Source organism: Neodiprion pinetum, chromosome 4, assembly GCF_021155775.2.
Source record: "Neodiprion pinetum isolate iyNeoPine1 chromosome 4, iyNeoPine1.2, whole genome shotgun sequence".
NCBI classification, from domain to species: domain Eukaryota; kingdom Metazoa; phylum Arthropoda; class Insecta; order Hymenoptera; family Diprionidae; genus Neodiprion; species Neodiprion pinetum.
This window is the reverse complement of record NC_060235.2, coordinates 18,914,360-18,927,871: the sequence shown is the minus strand read 5'-3', so window position 1 is coordinate 18,927,871 and position 13,512 is coordinate 18,914,360. Positions and strand designations below refer to the sequence as shown.

Genomic DNA, 13,512 nt, shown 5'->3' with positions numbered 1-13,512 from the left:
CCTCTGAGAGGTGACACGGCCAGGACTACGACACCATTTGATATTAGGTCAGAGAGTCGATGTACATGTCTGAGAAAACAAGGCAAGCGGGAGCTGATAACTCGATGAAAAAGTTGGATAACGAAACGCGTGAACGAAAAATACAGGGAACGAAACTATGATCATTTAGTTTGTGGTCAGTAGAGATTCACTTCAGATATAACGTCAACGCTAATCTGCTCTTGAAGCTGATGTATATAATTTAAGGTCATATTTGAACGTTTTTAGTTGACGCATAAAATCCTATTCCTCGAAACGAATCGAACCTGTCAGATAGCCATGTGTCGCAAGTGAATTTTTAATATTTAAAGAGACCTTTTAAGTTGAAAATATAATCATTTAAAGTATGCGAGTTTAGAAAATCAATTACAAATTCATCCTAAAATAATTTCACCAACTTTAAAGATATTAATGGTTGAAATTTGAATACGTATTTGTCAGTCACTAGATATTGACCAATGAAATCTTCATATAATTCTGTAATCGGATAAATATCCGATTTGTAAGGAAGGTGTGATTTTTACGGTTTGTTTTTCAACTTCAACAAATCTTTCTGGATCAGACTGGTTCACTTGTAAGCTTCTTTGATTTTTGTTTACCTTAACAACAAAAATTTTTCAAGATAATGTGTACACAATTTTTCCAGAACTGTCTTTAAATATTAACAAGGGCGTAAATTTTGAGTCGACAATACACGGCAGCAATATTTATCGATTTTAAGCTGAAGAATCATCTAGCGAAGCATCGATAAAAACTCTTTTTGTATCCTGCATAAATAGAGAATAAGAGGTAACAAATTCTTGACACAAATAAATTAAACTTGTCTGAATATAATATTTTGTCAATCCGAAACATCTTTTCTCTCGGTGACACAAGTACGCAACAGTCATGACGATTCCTGAGACCACTGAAGCAGCCATTGTCAGATACCGTTTCTCTAAATGTTCAATCAATTCACATTCATCCATATCGTGAAGTTCCATGTATGCCTGTCAGTTCTTCTCAACATTTAATAATAACCTGATATGAATGAGTTTTCAGCGACTTGATTACACTCATGACAAAGACACCCTACAAATCCGCATTTCTCGAACGGACTTGAAAATGCTCCGAGCGAGTTGAACACACAAGAAAAAAATACACAATATATTACAAAAATGTGTCAGAACTTTGTAAATTATATATGGTTAATTGGTTATGTGTCTATCAATACACTTTCAAAAATAATGTTCAATATATCGCATAAGTATAACGCCATGTATCGATAATAAACTTAGCACTGAATTGCCTTTCAATTGTATAAATTCATCCAATGTGACTTTAATAAAACTCCTCTGAAATTGAGGTCATTCACGGAGAGAACAAAAGATCAGATTGTACTAAAAACTGCAGAAAAAGAGGAACGCATCTGGTTTTTTGGTAACATATACATCGTAAAATACAGAATTTGCTCTAAAAACAGAGAAGACCAGTGCTTGCCTTCTTTTCTCCGTGTTCGCTGTATTTTTCCGGATGCTTCTCCGGCCTTTGAAAATGTATAAATCAAAGGAGCCAAGTGCCTCAAAATTGTAACCATTTACATCTTAGGTCAGTTTAGATTTTGCAATGGATTCCATGACCGCAATTGAGTGTACGCACTGCATACACGGATAATACTTCTGACGCATTTTCTATCTCTACTGAAAAACCGATGAACATTTTTACATAAAAGTTTGTCATCCTAAGCTGTTTCTAAATGACCAGTATCAACACTAAGTTCCGGTCAACGTGTACTTTGAGATTGAACCACGATTACGGTTAGACGATTGTGTTTTCGTCCATCCGAGCCCGCCACTCTTACCGCCTACCGGCTGTTCATTAAAAACAGCATTGACATCAACAGTCCATGATAATCTACGCTTTAGGAATTGGCCATCCGTATCATCACAGACGAAGGGGTCCTGCAGGTATCTCAATTTTTTTCCATTTAATGCAACCGAGACCCAACGCCAAATCGGTGTTGTATGCGTGGAGCAGCGACTAAGTCGCGTCCGTTGATCAATCGGCGTTGTTATTTGGTAAACCAAGAAGCGAAAGAGGACCGTGTGGTCGGCATAGACGGTGTTTTTTTCTGCTTCTGTCGTTTCAAAAGAAATTCCTCCGATCGCCGCGTGGCACAAAAGATTAGTTAGCGGAGTATCACTCGACCGGGGACAATGTAAAAGTAATTTGAAGCGAGCGCCCGCGCGTACGTGTGTGCGTCTTTGACATAGGCGTCGACGAGGAGGACCCGGTCGTGACTGACGTCCCCGAGAGTCGTGCATCGTCATCGTCCGAAGAAAAGGACACCGGTTTCTGAGGACACCGAATACCCCTCCTGGAATGAACGTATCTTGGACATAATACCGCAGTCTTTTCTGGCTACATCCTACGCTGCCTAAAAATCTCACATTCGCGCTACCAGAGCTCGTGGTCCTCGACGTGACGCAGCCGGATCTGTTTTTCTTCTCTTTTTATACTAAAAACTTCGGAGACTTGTTTCTATCCTCTAATTTTACAGCTTCCTATTAGTGTAAATAAGTCGTTGGCAATTGACTACATTTCACTTAATCACGGTGTGCCAGCCGGTAGGACTGCAAGCTCTGCATTTCCAAGCTCACGTATGTCTCGTATCGTAAAGTATAGCCGTAGGGATGATAATTAATGGAGTATTTCGATTTAATATTTCCTTACGCCACGCGTCGGAAGAGGATCAATTTTGAAAAGTTTGAATCTCAGTTTTATTTCACTCGATACAGTGTCAAACGCGGAACGCGTGCCGCCGAGTTCGAGTGATACAGCGAGTAGTGCCAAAATAAACAAGGCTACGAACACCGAATCTACCCAACCAGCTCAACGTATTGCTCGTTGAATCTAATCAAACTGCAAATGTATTTTATTCGTGACCAAGTCTGTCGGATGAATCTACAGGGCCAATTCACTTTGCTTGGAGCTTGAGTTGTCCTGTTTTGAAAAAAGGTTTACCAGGATGAGACCTACGGTCGCTAAAAAAATTTTGGAACCAACGGCGAATAATTCTCCGAGTAATAACGTAACAAAGTTGACGAACTGTTTATTAGAGCGATAACCGAGGCGTGAGTAACACAATACAGGCTAATTATATGTAGTAAATGGCGTTGACGACCGGGTGGGCAAAAAGCACCCGACACACGCTCGAGCGAATGGATCCATGTGTGTGCGTACACGTATATGTGTCAGCCAGCAAAAAGGACCAGTTAAGTTTGGTTAGAAGGTTCAACTTCATTCTCCATGGATTCATCCGAGCCGGTAGTCGGCTTGGGTGGCTTTCCTATTTCTGTCAGTTTTTTTCTGTTTTTATTCTTATTTTCTCTTATTTTCTGTGGCCGTCTCTCTCGCTCACTCTGTTCACTTCTCTCACTTTGATCCTCGCGAGTCGTCGCTAATGCGTCTCTGTTATTTCAGTCCTTATCCCCAGCAGTTAGCAGTTAGCCAGTTAGCAAGTTAGTAGAGATTCTCGATTAGTGTAAACTAATGCCACTCTATCCCACCTTCACCTATTGCTGGAGGTACACCATGACTTTTCGGCCGGTTCTGAACCCACGCAAGTTTAAAACCCATGTGAAAACTACCGAAAAGTCTATCAGTTGCAAAGTATCCCTACATGTGTATGCAACGTTCCTATTCAACAGAAAGATATACCGAGTGATCAATGCTTCATCAATTCACGGATCAATAAGCGACTTAAGTCGATTTTTGCGTACGTTTATATCCGGAACAAGTTGATTGATTTTCATGGAGTTGATGATGCCAATGGCAGTGTTCTAGGACTACTTTTATGAATTGGAAATACTCCATCCCGTCAACTTACCGATTGTTAACAATCTACACAATGACTTGTGATCTACATAATACTTGTCAATTGAATGTAAGTCTTCAGTGGTAAAAACTAGTTATATAATTCATCTCACTCACATTTGGATTCAGCGTTTGACAAATGTGTTTGAACAGAAGATACGAATTTCCTTAGATTCCGAGACGATCAATGGTTATGAGTGAAGGTCATCAAACAGCACAGACATTTCATGTCCATCTTTCAGAAGCCGGTAATTCTTTTTCACCAAACCTCCTCTCATAAAATATGAATGATCTGCTGAATGTGAAAATTTCTACCAAAATTCTGACAGATGTATGAGTTTTTAAATGTTTTAACAACAAAAATTAGCTTGCCGCAGTTATCAAAGATGAATGAATTTTCTAACGAATAATGTTTGCTTTCTAGAAACTAAGAAGTTAATGCAAAACTGTTCGGGTGGAATTTCTTTTTTTGACGTTTCGAAAGCTAACTGCAAGCTTCAACGGTCGAGTTTATCTGGAAAAATTTCCAGGAATTATGCTCTTTGACCCTGTAATAAAAGTGCGGCGATAGCTGGTAAATTTAGATTCATGATTTTAGAAAAAGAGGATACAAACTTCAGGTACAGTAGGTACGTTATCTTCTCATAGTTATGCGCTTGGGCGGTGAAGCCTGCAGATAACGTTTATATCATGATTATCTAAACATTTGTATGAAGTCGAAATTACTGCAGTGCGATCGAAACAATAAATTTTTTACGACAAAAACGGCTTGCTCAAACTGTGTGTCTACTACAGGCATATAAATTAAAAAGTTATAAGATACCTTTATCGACTTTACCTCATGGAGGATTAATTGAATTCATTACAGGATATGAGAATTTACACGAAAAAATATTCCTAGTAAATTTAACCATCACCCCTCGCCATTTTTATAATGAATTAGTGTAATTCCTAGACTATTAATGCATCCTTTGGAGAAATGTTCGTACTGGGAATTGTTTGTTCACAATGGTAATTGGGGATAAAATTTTCATAACTTGCTGGTCGAGTCCAATTCTAATATTGTTGTGTATAAGCAATGCACGTTGTTTTTGAGCAGCTACTATATATACTTCACCCTCCACGCGTACGTACGATAATCACTGATTGATGTTTCAAATTCATGAAATGCTCGTTAACAATGCGTTATGGGAAAAAAAAATTCATATATCAGAAAAAATGAAAAAAAAAACGTCTTGTAACTCTGAGTTTTATTGGAATATCTTTGTCTTTGATCATGAAATTCTTGTGAATTTTTTCAAGATATTCCGTAAGGAAGTAATTGTCGGCTTGAAAAAATCATAACTCGCGAACAATTGGGAATTTTATTTATTTTTTTTGGAACAAGTCACGAGTGTTTTACAGAAAGTACTTATACGATAAGAAAAATTACCGACTGTTTTTGACTCATTGATTCAACGTGGAATACCCCATACATATTTTTTTTTTACTTTTTCAGGTCTTAAATTGTCAGCAAAGTAGTAAAAAAGTATACATGATTTTCGGAATTACGCCATTTTTTTTTAACTGTCAATATTTCTTACTCATTTTCGTGTAAGCTACAATCAAACTCATACAACTTCAGAATATTTGTGTATTTTTTTATTATTATATTTGTTTTTTGTTTGAAATGAGCAAAACAGCGTGAATCGTGCGAACCATGTAGTAACTTTTTTCCATTACCTTCTTAAATATTGCATAAAATACCTATTTGTAGTTATTGAGCAGCGAACAAAATTTTGAACATCCTTCGAGTATGCACGAATATGCATTTCTGCAATTAAAAGATAGTATTTACGTTCATGGACTTCATTATTCCGAACGACACTAGAATATCTTAATCGCGAAGTGAAAGAATAGTGAATTTATTCATCCGATAGAGAAAAATGAATTTCGCAAGATCTACGAATGTCAAGCAAGCGGAAACCTTTCCGGATTTGATTAGTCATTTGACAAAATGTATACTTCAATGTTAAGTAGTTACTACTCAAATACCGTCTGACTTTTAGGCAACCGTCGAATTTCAGTAGAGTACTTCAGAAAAAAATTCATTTGTAAAAGATTTGTACATCATTAAGCTAGGTTCTTTGAGTGCTGACGATGAATAAATTGAATCATACTTTGATCTGCATTAGAAAATAATTATTGATAGCAAATCGAATGAATTTAATTTAATTTTATTAGAAAGTTGTGCAAACGTTATTTTAACCATACATAGCAATAAATCTGCATCAGGTTTCGAGAGTGATCATGGCAGCTGATTTGTTCTCGAAAGGCATTGATTCGCTGTTTACCGAACAATAAACAGCCCTTGTCATGAGTCGTTGGTGACGAGGCATTTCAGCGACCCTCATTCTGAAAGCAGGCGCGAAGAGCGTTCGGGCCCGTTCAGGCCTAAAAAGTAGGTGATTAATGATTTTAGGACTTGAGGAACGTCTCGCTAGACTAAGCATGCTTTCCCTTCGTCTTTTTTGGCACACTGACGTGTCTGTAATTGATTCTGAATTACTTGACATCAAGGGAAAAACATCGCCTCGCTATATTAGAACTTTTGACAACATTGTACCGGAATCCAATCGTATTCGACAAGTGCATATCAATTATCAGCGAGAAATTTGAACAACATTAAATAATTTACTGCCAATGCTAACCGGTCTCGAAGTAAATATCACGTTAATTCAACGAACTATACGTCGCACCAACTAAATAAACAATAGTTCTCCTAAATAAATGACTATGAAGTTGATTTACACAGAACGATGTTCAGTTAACGAGAATTTTTAGTTCAACGACCTGCATTACGTAGTGGATCGAAAAATCATTTTGATCATCTATACTTGTCGAACCAAAGGACGTTTGATTAAAACAAGATCATATTTTGCTGGTTGAATTTCATCGACTATCGTGGATCAACGATACAAGGCTTTCTTTCCGGGCTTTTCAGTATAGATTTTTTTTTAGCCTAATTGAACTAATTTGTTTTACCAACCATTGAAACTTTTTGACCGAAGCATACTATGTATGCTGGGAATTATGTGAGAGTTATAAATGTAAAACATATGAAGTGAAATTGTGAAACGCTTTGCTCATTCAGTCAGAAAGAAAAAAGAATCTGAGTGAATCTAAATTTAGGATGCAATACAACAAATTAGATTCGCTTTTTCACCTTGTGCTAATTAATGATAACGATTAAACGTAAACACCGTGTATTACATTGCGTCGTAGACAAGTTGAGCAGCCGTTTGTCCCGCGCTCTTAGAACTGAAGTAAATCGAGTAGCTACGAAACGGTTAAAACAGTCACTTGAGGCGTAATATTTCAAAGCCCCAAAAGGGAGCGTGGAATGTCTAGAGTAATTTGAACAAACGGACGACAACGTCGTCATTTGTCACTGAGGTGACGCGGGCAACGAGTGACATCGAAAGCTTTGGCGTAGGTATTGCTCGGACAAAAATAAAGAGACGCATTTTTTGGACAACGGTATCCAAGCCGTAATAAGCGTTTCGTGTCAAAGAGTCTATTTTCATTTGCTCGACACACGAAGCGTCATTTGAATTATCCAAAAATACCATGCACGCGCTTTCGTGGATTCCAATTTCTAAATAAAAAATCTCACTCTAAATTGGATGACATCCGCCCAACCGTTAGACTCATTCTTACTTGTCCATCAGCTTTACGATTCTGTGCTAAGGTGATCTTACTTGTCTCGTTCACGGCTATTAGTAACATGCGGATCAAGAGGGACCCTGAATGTGCCAATCAATTAACGAATCCTGCTTTTCTTTTTGTACAAAAATCATACTACAATAGAAAGTCGATTATCCAAACGTGTTACATTTTCTTTCTTAATTCGCACTATGAACGAGTTCAACGTTCAATCCTTCGACTTTCAAGCGTCAATATCATGTTCTTACGTATTTTTGCCTCACTGAATCTTCAACTATCCGAACGGTACTTCATCCGAATTAATTCCGATAACCGACACTCTGCAGAAGAAGTTGAGGAGAAAGTGAATCGAAATATGACACACATGTCTTCAAACCAACGGGATACCACGCGATGCATACCAATGCTGTAGCTTCGAACGATAACCTCTCTACGGTGGTTGTATAAAAAAGCGGGAGTTGAAAAAGATGAAATACTGAAAAATTGTATTCGTGTACCCAGTCAAATTATGTAGAATCTCACGGAGCTTTCATGTGCGGATGAGAAGCTGTTTGCATCGAACAAACTTCGATAATTAAAATCCTTTCGCCCTCTTCGGCCGGCAATCAGCCGGGCAAGCAGATTTGGTCTTTGAAAATGGTCAACCAAAGGCTGCACGAAGCCAGAGTGCGACGGGTCAAAGCTCGTGCTTTCCTTCTCAACACGGCAAACATTCACCAGGCGATCCTCGACCCATTTCAACAACGTTTGCCAGGATGATATGTGCGACCTGGACGGACTCGCTGCTGAGTTGATAATTTCAGCAAATTAACCGTTCAATTATCTTACGATTCTACACGCATATCGCCGTTGGTGGACCGGTACTCACGATTTGCACACGCGTTTTGCTCCCCGCTGTTCAAGTAGGTGTGTAGCAACCTGTATCGCACCACAGTACCTGATCCCGTATTTATTGAACGCGCCAGGTCGAGAAAAACGCTTCACAGGCACCGTTATATCACGGTTGTGATGCGGTATGGATTGCTATAGAAGTTCGTGTATGTACATCGAATTCCACCCACCTAGTAACGTAACTCTCGATTCTCTTCGTTATTGTCCGTGGAGATTCCACCGCCAGCTGACAATGGGATTTGCCGTGAGCCATCACCTAAAATCACAACAAGTCGTAAAAGAAGTATAAACTCGTTTGAAATGTTTCACCAATTCTTCACGAGTTTCGACACATCTCTATATCTATTATATAGAGGAGAATGTTGCACCTTGGACTGAAAATCATTACCCCACTAAACTGCAAATAATAAATGACTAAACATAAATTGAAAATCTGAAAAGTGTGTTGCAAATAACTTTAAAAGTCATCCTTATACTTCATGGATTCGTGAAGTGACATTTTTTTCTCGGTTTCAGAAGTTATCGTTCAGTTTTCCAATTTCTATCGGATAATTTTGTTTGTAAAATGATATTAATATAAAATGTTGGTCCAATTTTATCCTGATCATACTAAATAAATAAATTGTGCAATATTGTTCAAGTTTAGCCTGACAAGTACGTCTAAAATATCGTTACATTGTGTTTGGAACTAAAAAAAAATTAGATGAATATCACGAAAGAATTGAAACTAGTATGGTCCAAGATACAGGCCCATATTTCACTTCAGACCCTTTGCCGTTTGGTGAAATCGTGAAACACAGTGTAAAATCGAAGAGCTTTGTTCTTTAGAGTTAGACATTGACATAAAAGGTTATGGCAATTTGAAAATACCCGGTCCGTCTGATCTTGTCATCCACTCTATGAATGTAAGCAACTCGCATAAACTACAAGTGCGGCAAAATCATCAGGTAAAATGACTCATATTCAATTTATTTTCTTATCCTATTGATCCTATAAACTTACCGCAGTTTAATGGGCGTGCTGCATTTAAAAAAATTTCTCGTTTCTGTGCCTGGGTATAGAAAATTTGAAACAGAATTTTTTCTGGCATTTAACAATTTCCGACTAATCAAACGGCGCTTGGAATTAAAATCGAACCTAATTCAAACAAACTGTTGTTGCGTAAACTTGCGAAAACAAACAACTGTTCACGAATTCTAATTTATATAGTAAAGGCGAAAAAAAAAAAAAATGGCGCAGTCAAAGAAAGAATATGACTATGTTTATTCGAATAGAATTTTTAGGATTCCGTTTACTTATATTTTGGTAGAATTACTTTACTTTTTAAAACATTTCGTTTTCCAAGTTTTCACCAACGTCACATTTTTGCAAACGAATCTTTAATCTTTAATTTAGAATTACTTGTACTACGTAAGAAAAAAACCAGACATAATGTATTCAAACCTAATTGAACTTGTCGCGATGTATTTACGCAGCCCCGAATCATTGACTTCGTTGAAGTGTAGGTTGTATAATCGTGAGTTGATCCTTGTCGTTCAATCCGAGATGGCACCTTTACAAACGCGTGGTTTTCACACGGTGGGCTATAAATATAGTTGCCTGAAAGCAGGGCGATGATACGGACATGTCACTGGCGGTAAGGCCTGGCCTAGGAGACGTTTGTTTGCCCCGGAACGCTTGAGTGACAAACACGAGCGCGCACGAAGATCGTCCTCGGTGTTTTGACAAGCAGCGAAGCTGCGGAGAGACGCTGTGATGCAGCGGTGTAAACGCGACATGTAAAGCGAACGGGAGTCAGCATCTTGAAATAGTATGTCGAAGATTTATCAGCGTTTAATGGTCCCAAAATCGTAAAGTTGCAAGCTGCGCGCGCTCCGCGTCTCCGAGACTTTGTCAACGCCTTTGTCAAAGTTATGTCAACAGAATCGAAGGCTCGGTGCCAACAGCTGGGCAAAGCTGGCGTTTATTCTCGAGTTAACGATGCCTTGTTTGCTGCAGGCGACACGCCACGGTTTTCGAAAGTCGCCTCCTTTACTTCCCTCGAGACAAATTTCCGACCGACGGAAAAAGCTCGGGTGCTATGTACTTCGATTTTTTCATTCCATTATGCGAAACTAACATTCAGATATGGTCGTACCAACGCATTGTTGTATCAACGATAATTACCGATAATCTGCTTATTGACACGTTAATTAAATCACGGAAATCAATGAAAAATGAACTAGGCACGTTATTTTACAGGTACCCTTTACTCAAGAAAAATCAGCTTTACTTGAAACATCGATAAATTTATCTTCAAATTTCAATGAATTCATGACAGTTTCTAGACACTTTCGAATATGTTCACAAAATTAGCGATTTTTGTAATGAAATAACCGCTTCGTGCAATTAACTAGATCTAAATCCAGTTACTCTAGGAGGTCCGTGTAGCTTTTTGAGAGACGTTCAAAATTGTTTACTCTGCAAGCACGACGAGAAGATGAGATTGGTAAATAAATGCAGTGGAATACAGAATTTCACGCCTAGCATTGCTTCCAGGATCAACACGAGTCTTCGTGCTGAATACACATTGGCTGCGTATTTACTACGGAGCTTGAATCATTTCCAACAAAATGTTTTTTCGTTTTTGCACAGAATGAAATTCTTCGTTAAACTTGTCACACGGCTGGACGGACGCGCCCCAAACAACCAGAGCCATGCCGCGTTGTTTAATGAGATTTAATTACGCTTCTCGGACGTACGTTGAGCACCGGAAGAATAATGCTGTAAGACGTAATCGGCTCATACCACTTCGCTAAAGCGTCAAGTAACGGTAATGTGGTGAAGCATCTGCCAAATTACGCCACTACGTGTTAACTCTGCGCAAACTTACAATCATGGTTCCATGAGGATTTTGCAATTAACCATCGCGGGTGCGGAAATTTGTAGTAATATAAGGTAATTAATAAATTGCAACAAATAAACCTTGTAAAGTGAATGAAGATTCTCAACGCGTGTCTGTGTTTTTGATGATAATTATATTTCATACCCGATGAAAAAATACGCTGATAGCTTTTTTACCAGAACTGTCGTTAAAAATGACGTGAGTCTCAAAATGCGTTCACATTTTTTGTACATGGGTAGAAAAAACTTCAATATCCCGTCATTCAAATCAGTCAATCATGAATGTGTCAAGATTTCCATTTGAATATAATGAATATTCTCAATAAAAAATTATTCATGATCGTCCCGATCTTAGAATTTTAATTGATTATTATTCACATCCATAGGCCATCAAATTGCTTAAGAATGAAATTCGAGCTGACGCTAGCGAGCCAGCGGAATCATTGAAAGATCGCAGTTCAATATTTATTTCCAGATTCAAACAAAGCTGCTATAGGCATCAAAAACGTGAACCAGTCTCTCTTCTTCTACATATATTACGGTTACGTTTATTATACATCCAACATTTTGTAACACAAACAAATCAAAAATCTTAGTCCATTCGGATGTATGTATAAATCGAGTTCGCTTAGGCGGGAAAAAATCACACTCATATAAATGGCCCTTTTTTGCTTCTCTTACACAATGTACTGTTTCACCAATAATATGATCATTCGTCGATGATAAATAAATTGGAAGCTCGAGTGAATGCAAGACTTTTATAATGTGTTGCAGTACACTCAGAGAAATTTTTATTTCTGGTTACCGCTCGGTCCTTAACTATTTTCATTTTTTACCACAATCGAAAAATATAGTTCCAGGTACAAAACGAAAATTAGTTTTCTAGCCGTTACCAGAAATTCTAGTATCCGTTACTATTCTTTCTCGTCACGATCACTGTAACTATATTTTCCTGTAACTGTTGCGAAAATTTAACGCTTGTGCAACGATAAATTGACGTTAAAGTCGTGCTTAGCTAAAAAAGTTCAATAAACCGAAAAAACCGATTGTGTATTGCCAATTACCAAAAAAGGATCGACGATAGCGAAAAAAGGTTACCTGTACCTCGTTTTTCGCAATCCCAACAATATTCAAACAGTTTTTTTAACGATACCTGTTTTATGAATTTTTCTACTTGCTGTAACGAATGAAATTTTTCTCAATGTACCAAAACGGCTCTGTCAAATTGTAAAATACAAACCGAAAAGGCCGCAGGCGGCACTGTAGAACTCTAGAACTGTAGAACGTCCAATGTAAACATGAATGAGAATTTTAAAACGGTCCAAATTATTTCTAGCATACGAAATGCAGACGGTTTGACGATTCACGGCGGAACAGCGCAAACGCGTGAAAGTCCCAATCTGTCATCGGTGGAGGTCTTGACTCCCGGAGGCTTCCGGGTGGCGTGGCAAATGGGTTGAAAGCAAACACAGATACGAAGCCGACTGACGACAAGCGGAGGGCATCGCTCAACAGGCGTGACATTATTAAAATCTGACCACGAGCCGCGGGGACCCGTTCATCTCATCGGGGACTTTATCACTTCGTCATTTCCTCCGGTATCTTTGTTGACAATCCGATTTTTATCCGAGATTTAATAACTTTTCAGCAAACAAGCCGATCGACGATCGCGATTATAGAAAGTTAACCGAACAAGAAGGAAGAAACGGAGGTTAATTTTCCAAAAAACTGTTGATTTTTTGTTTTGGAAAATTCTACGCCTTGAATTGAAAATTGAAAGAAATTGAATGAAATTATTTTTCTTGCGTAGGCGAGAATGTTTTACCTGAGACCAAATTTTTTTTTCTCCAACAGACCCTGGTGAATGAGGTATCAGAACGTAGATTATACTTCTCAATATCGAGTAACTGCGTTTTCATATACATTTTTTCTAACAATGAATCGTGCTGATTTGGTGCTATATTTTGTCGTTCGGACAATATGATCCATGCATGGTACAACATAGTGATGTACCTTTTACGAGAGCGTACATATTGCACCTTGGACCATGCACATTTTTCGTTTGATGTGATAAATTTCGACTAGTAGAATGTGTCTTTTACCTACTAGAAAATATAAAATACAAGTAGGTGATAAAAA

The 13,512-nt window shown here is 38.1% G+C and overlaps 1 protein-coding gene across 1 annotated transcript in view; it reads right to left on the bottom strand.

The window, feature by feature from the left end:
• LOC124216468 (putative leucine-rich repeat-containing protein DDB_G0290503) overlaps positions 1–10,023 on the bottom strand; it is a 145,396-nt gene extending 135,373 nt beyond the window's left edge. Inside the window, exons 1-2 of the mRNA XM_069135272.1 lie at positions 9,934–10,023; positions 8,661–8,746 (exon numbers count right to left, since the gene is read on the bottom strand). Of these exons, the coding sequence (XP_068991373.1) occupies positions 8,661–8,743 (83 nt within the window). The 5' untranslated portion in view covers positions 8,744–8,746; positions 9,934–10,023. The remainder of the gene's footprint in view (positions 1–8,660; positions 8,747–9,933) is intronic.
• Between the last annotated feature and the right edge of the window lie 3,489 nt (positions 10,024–13,512).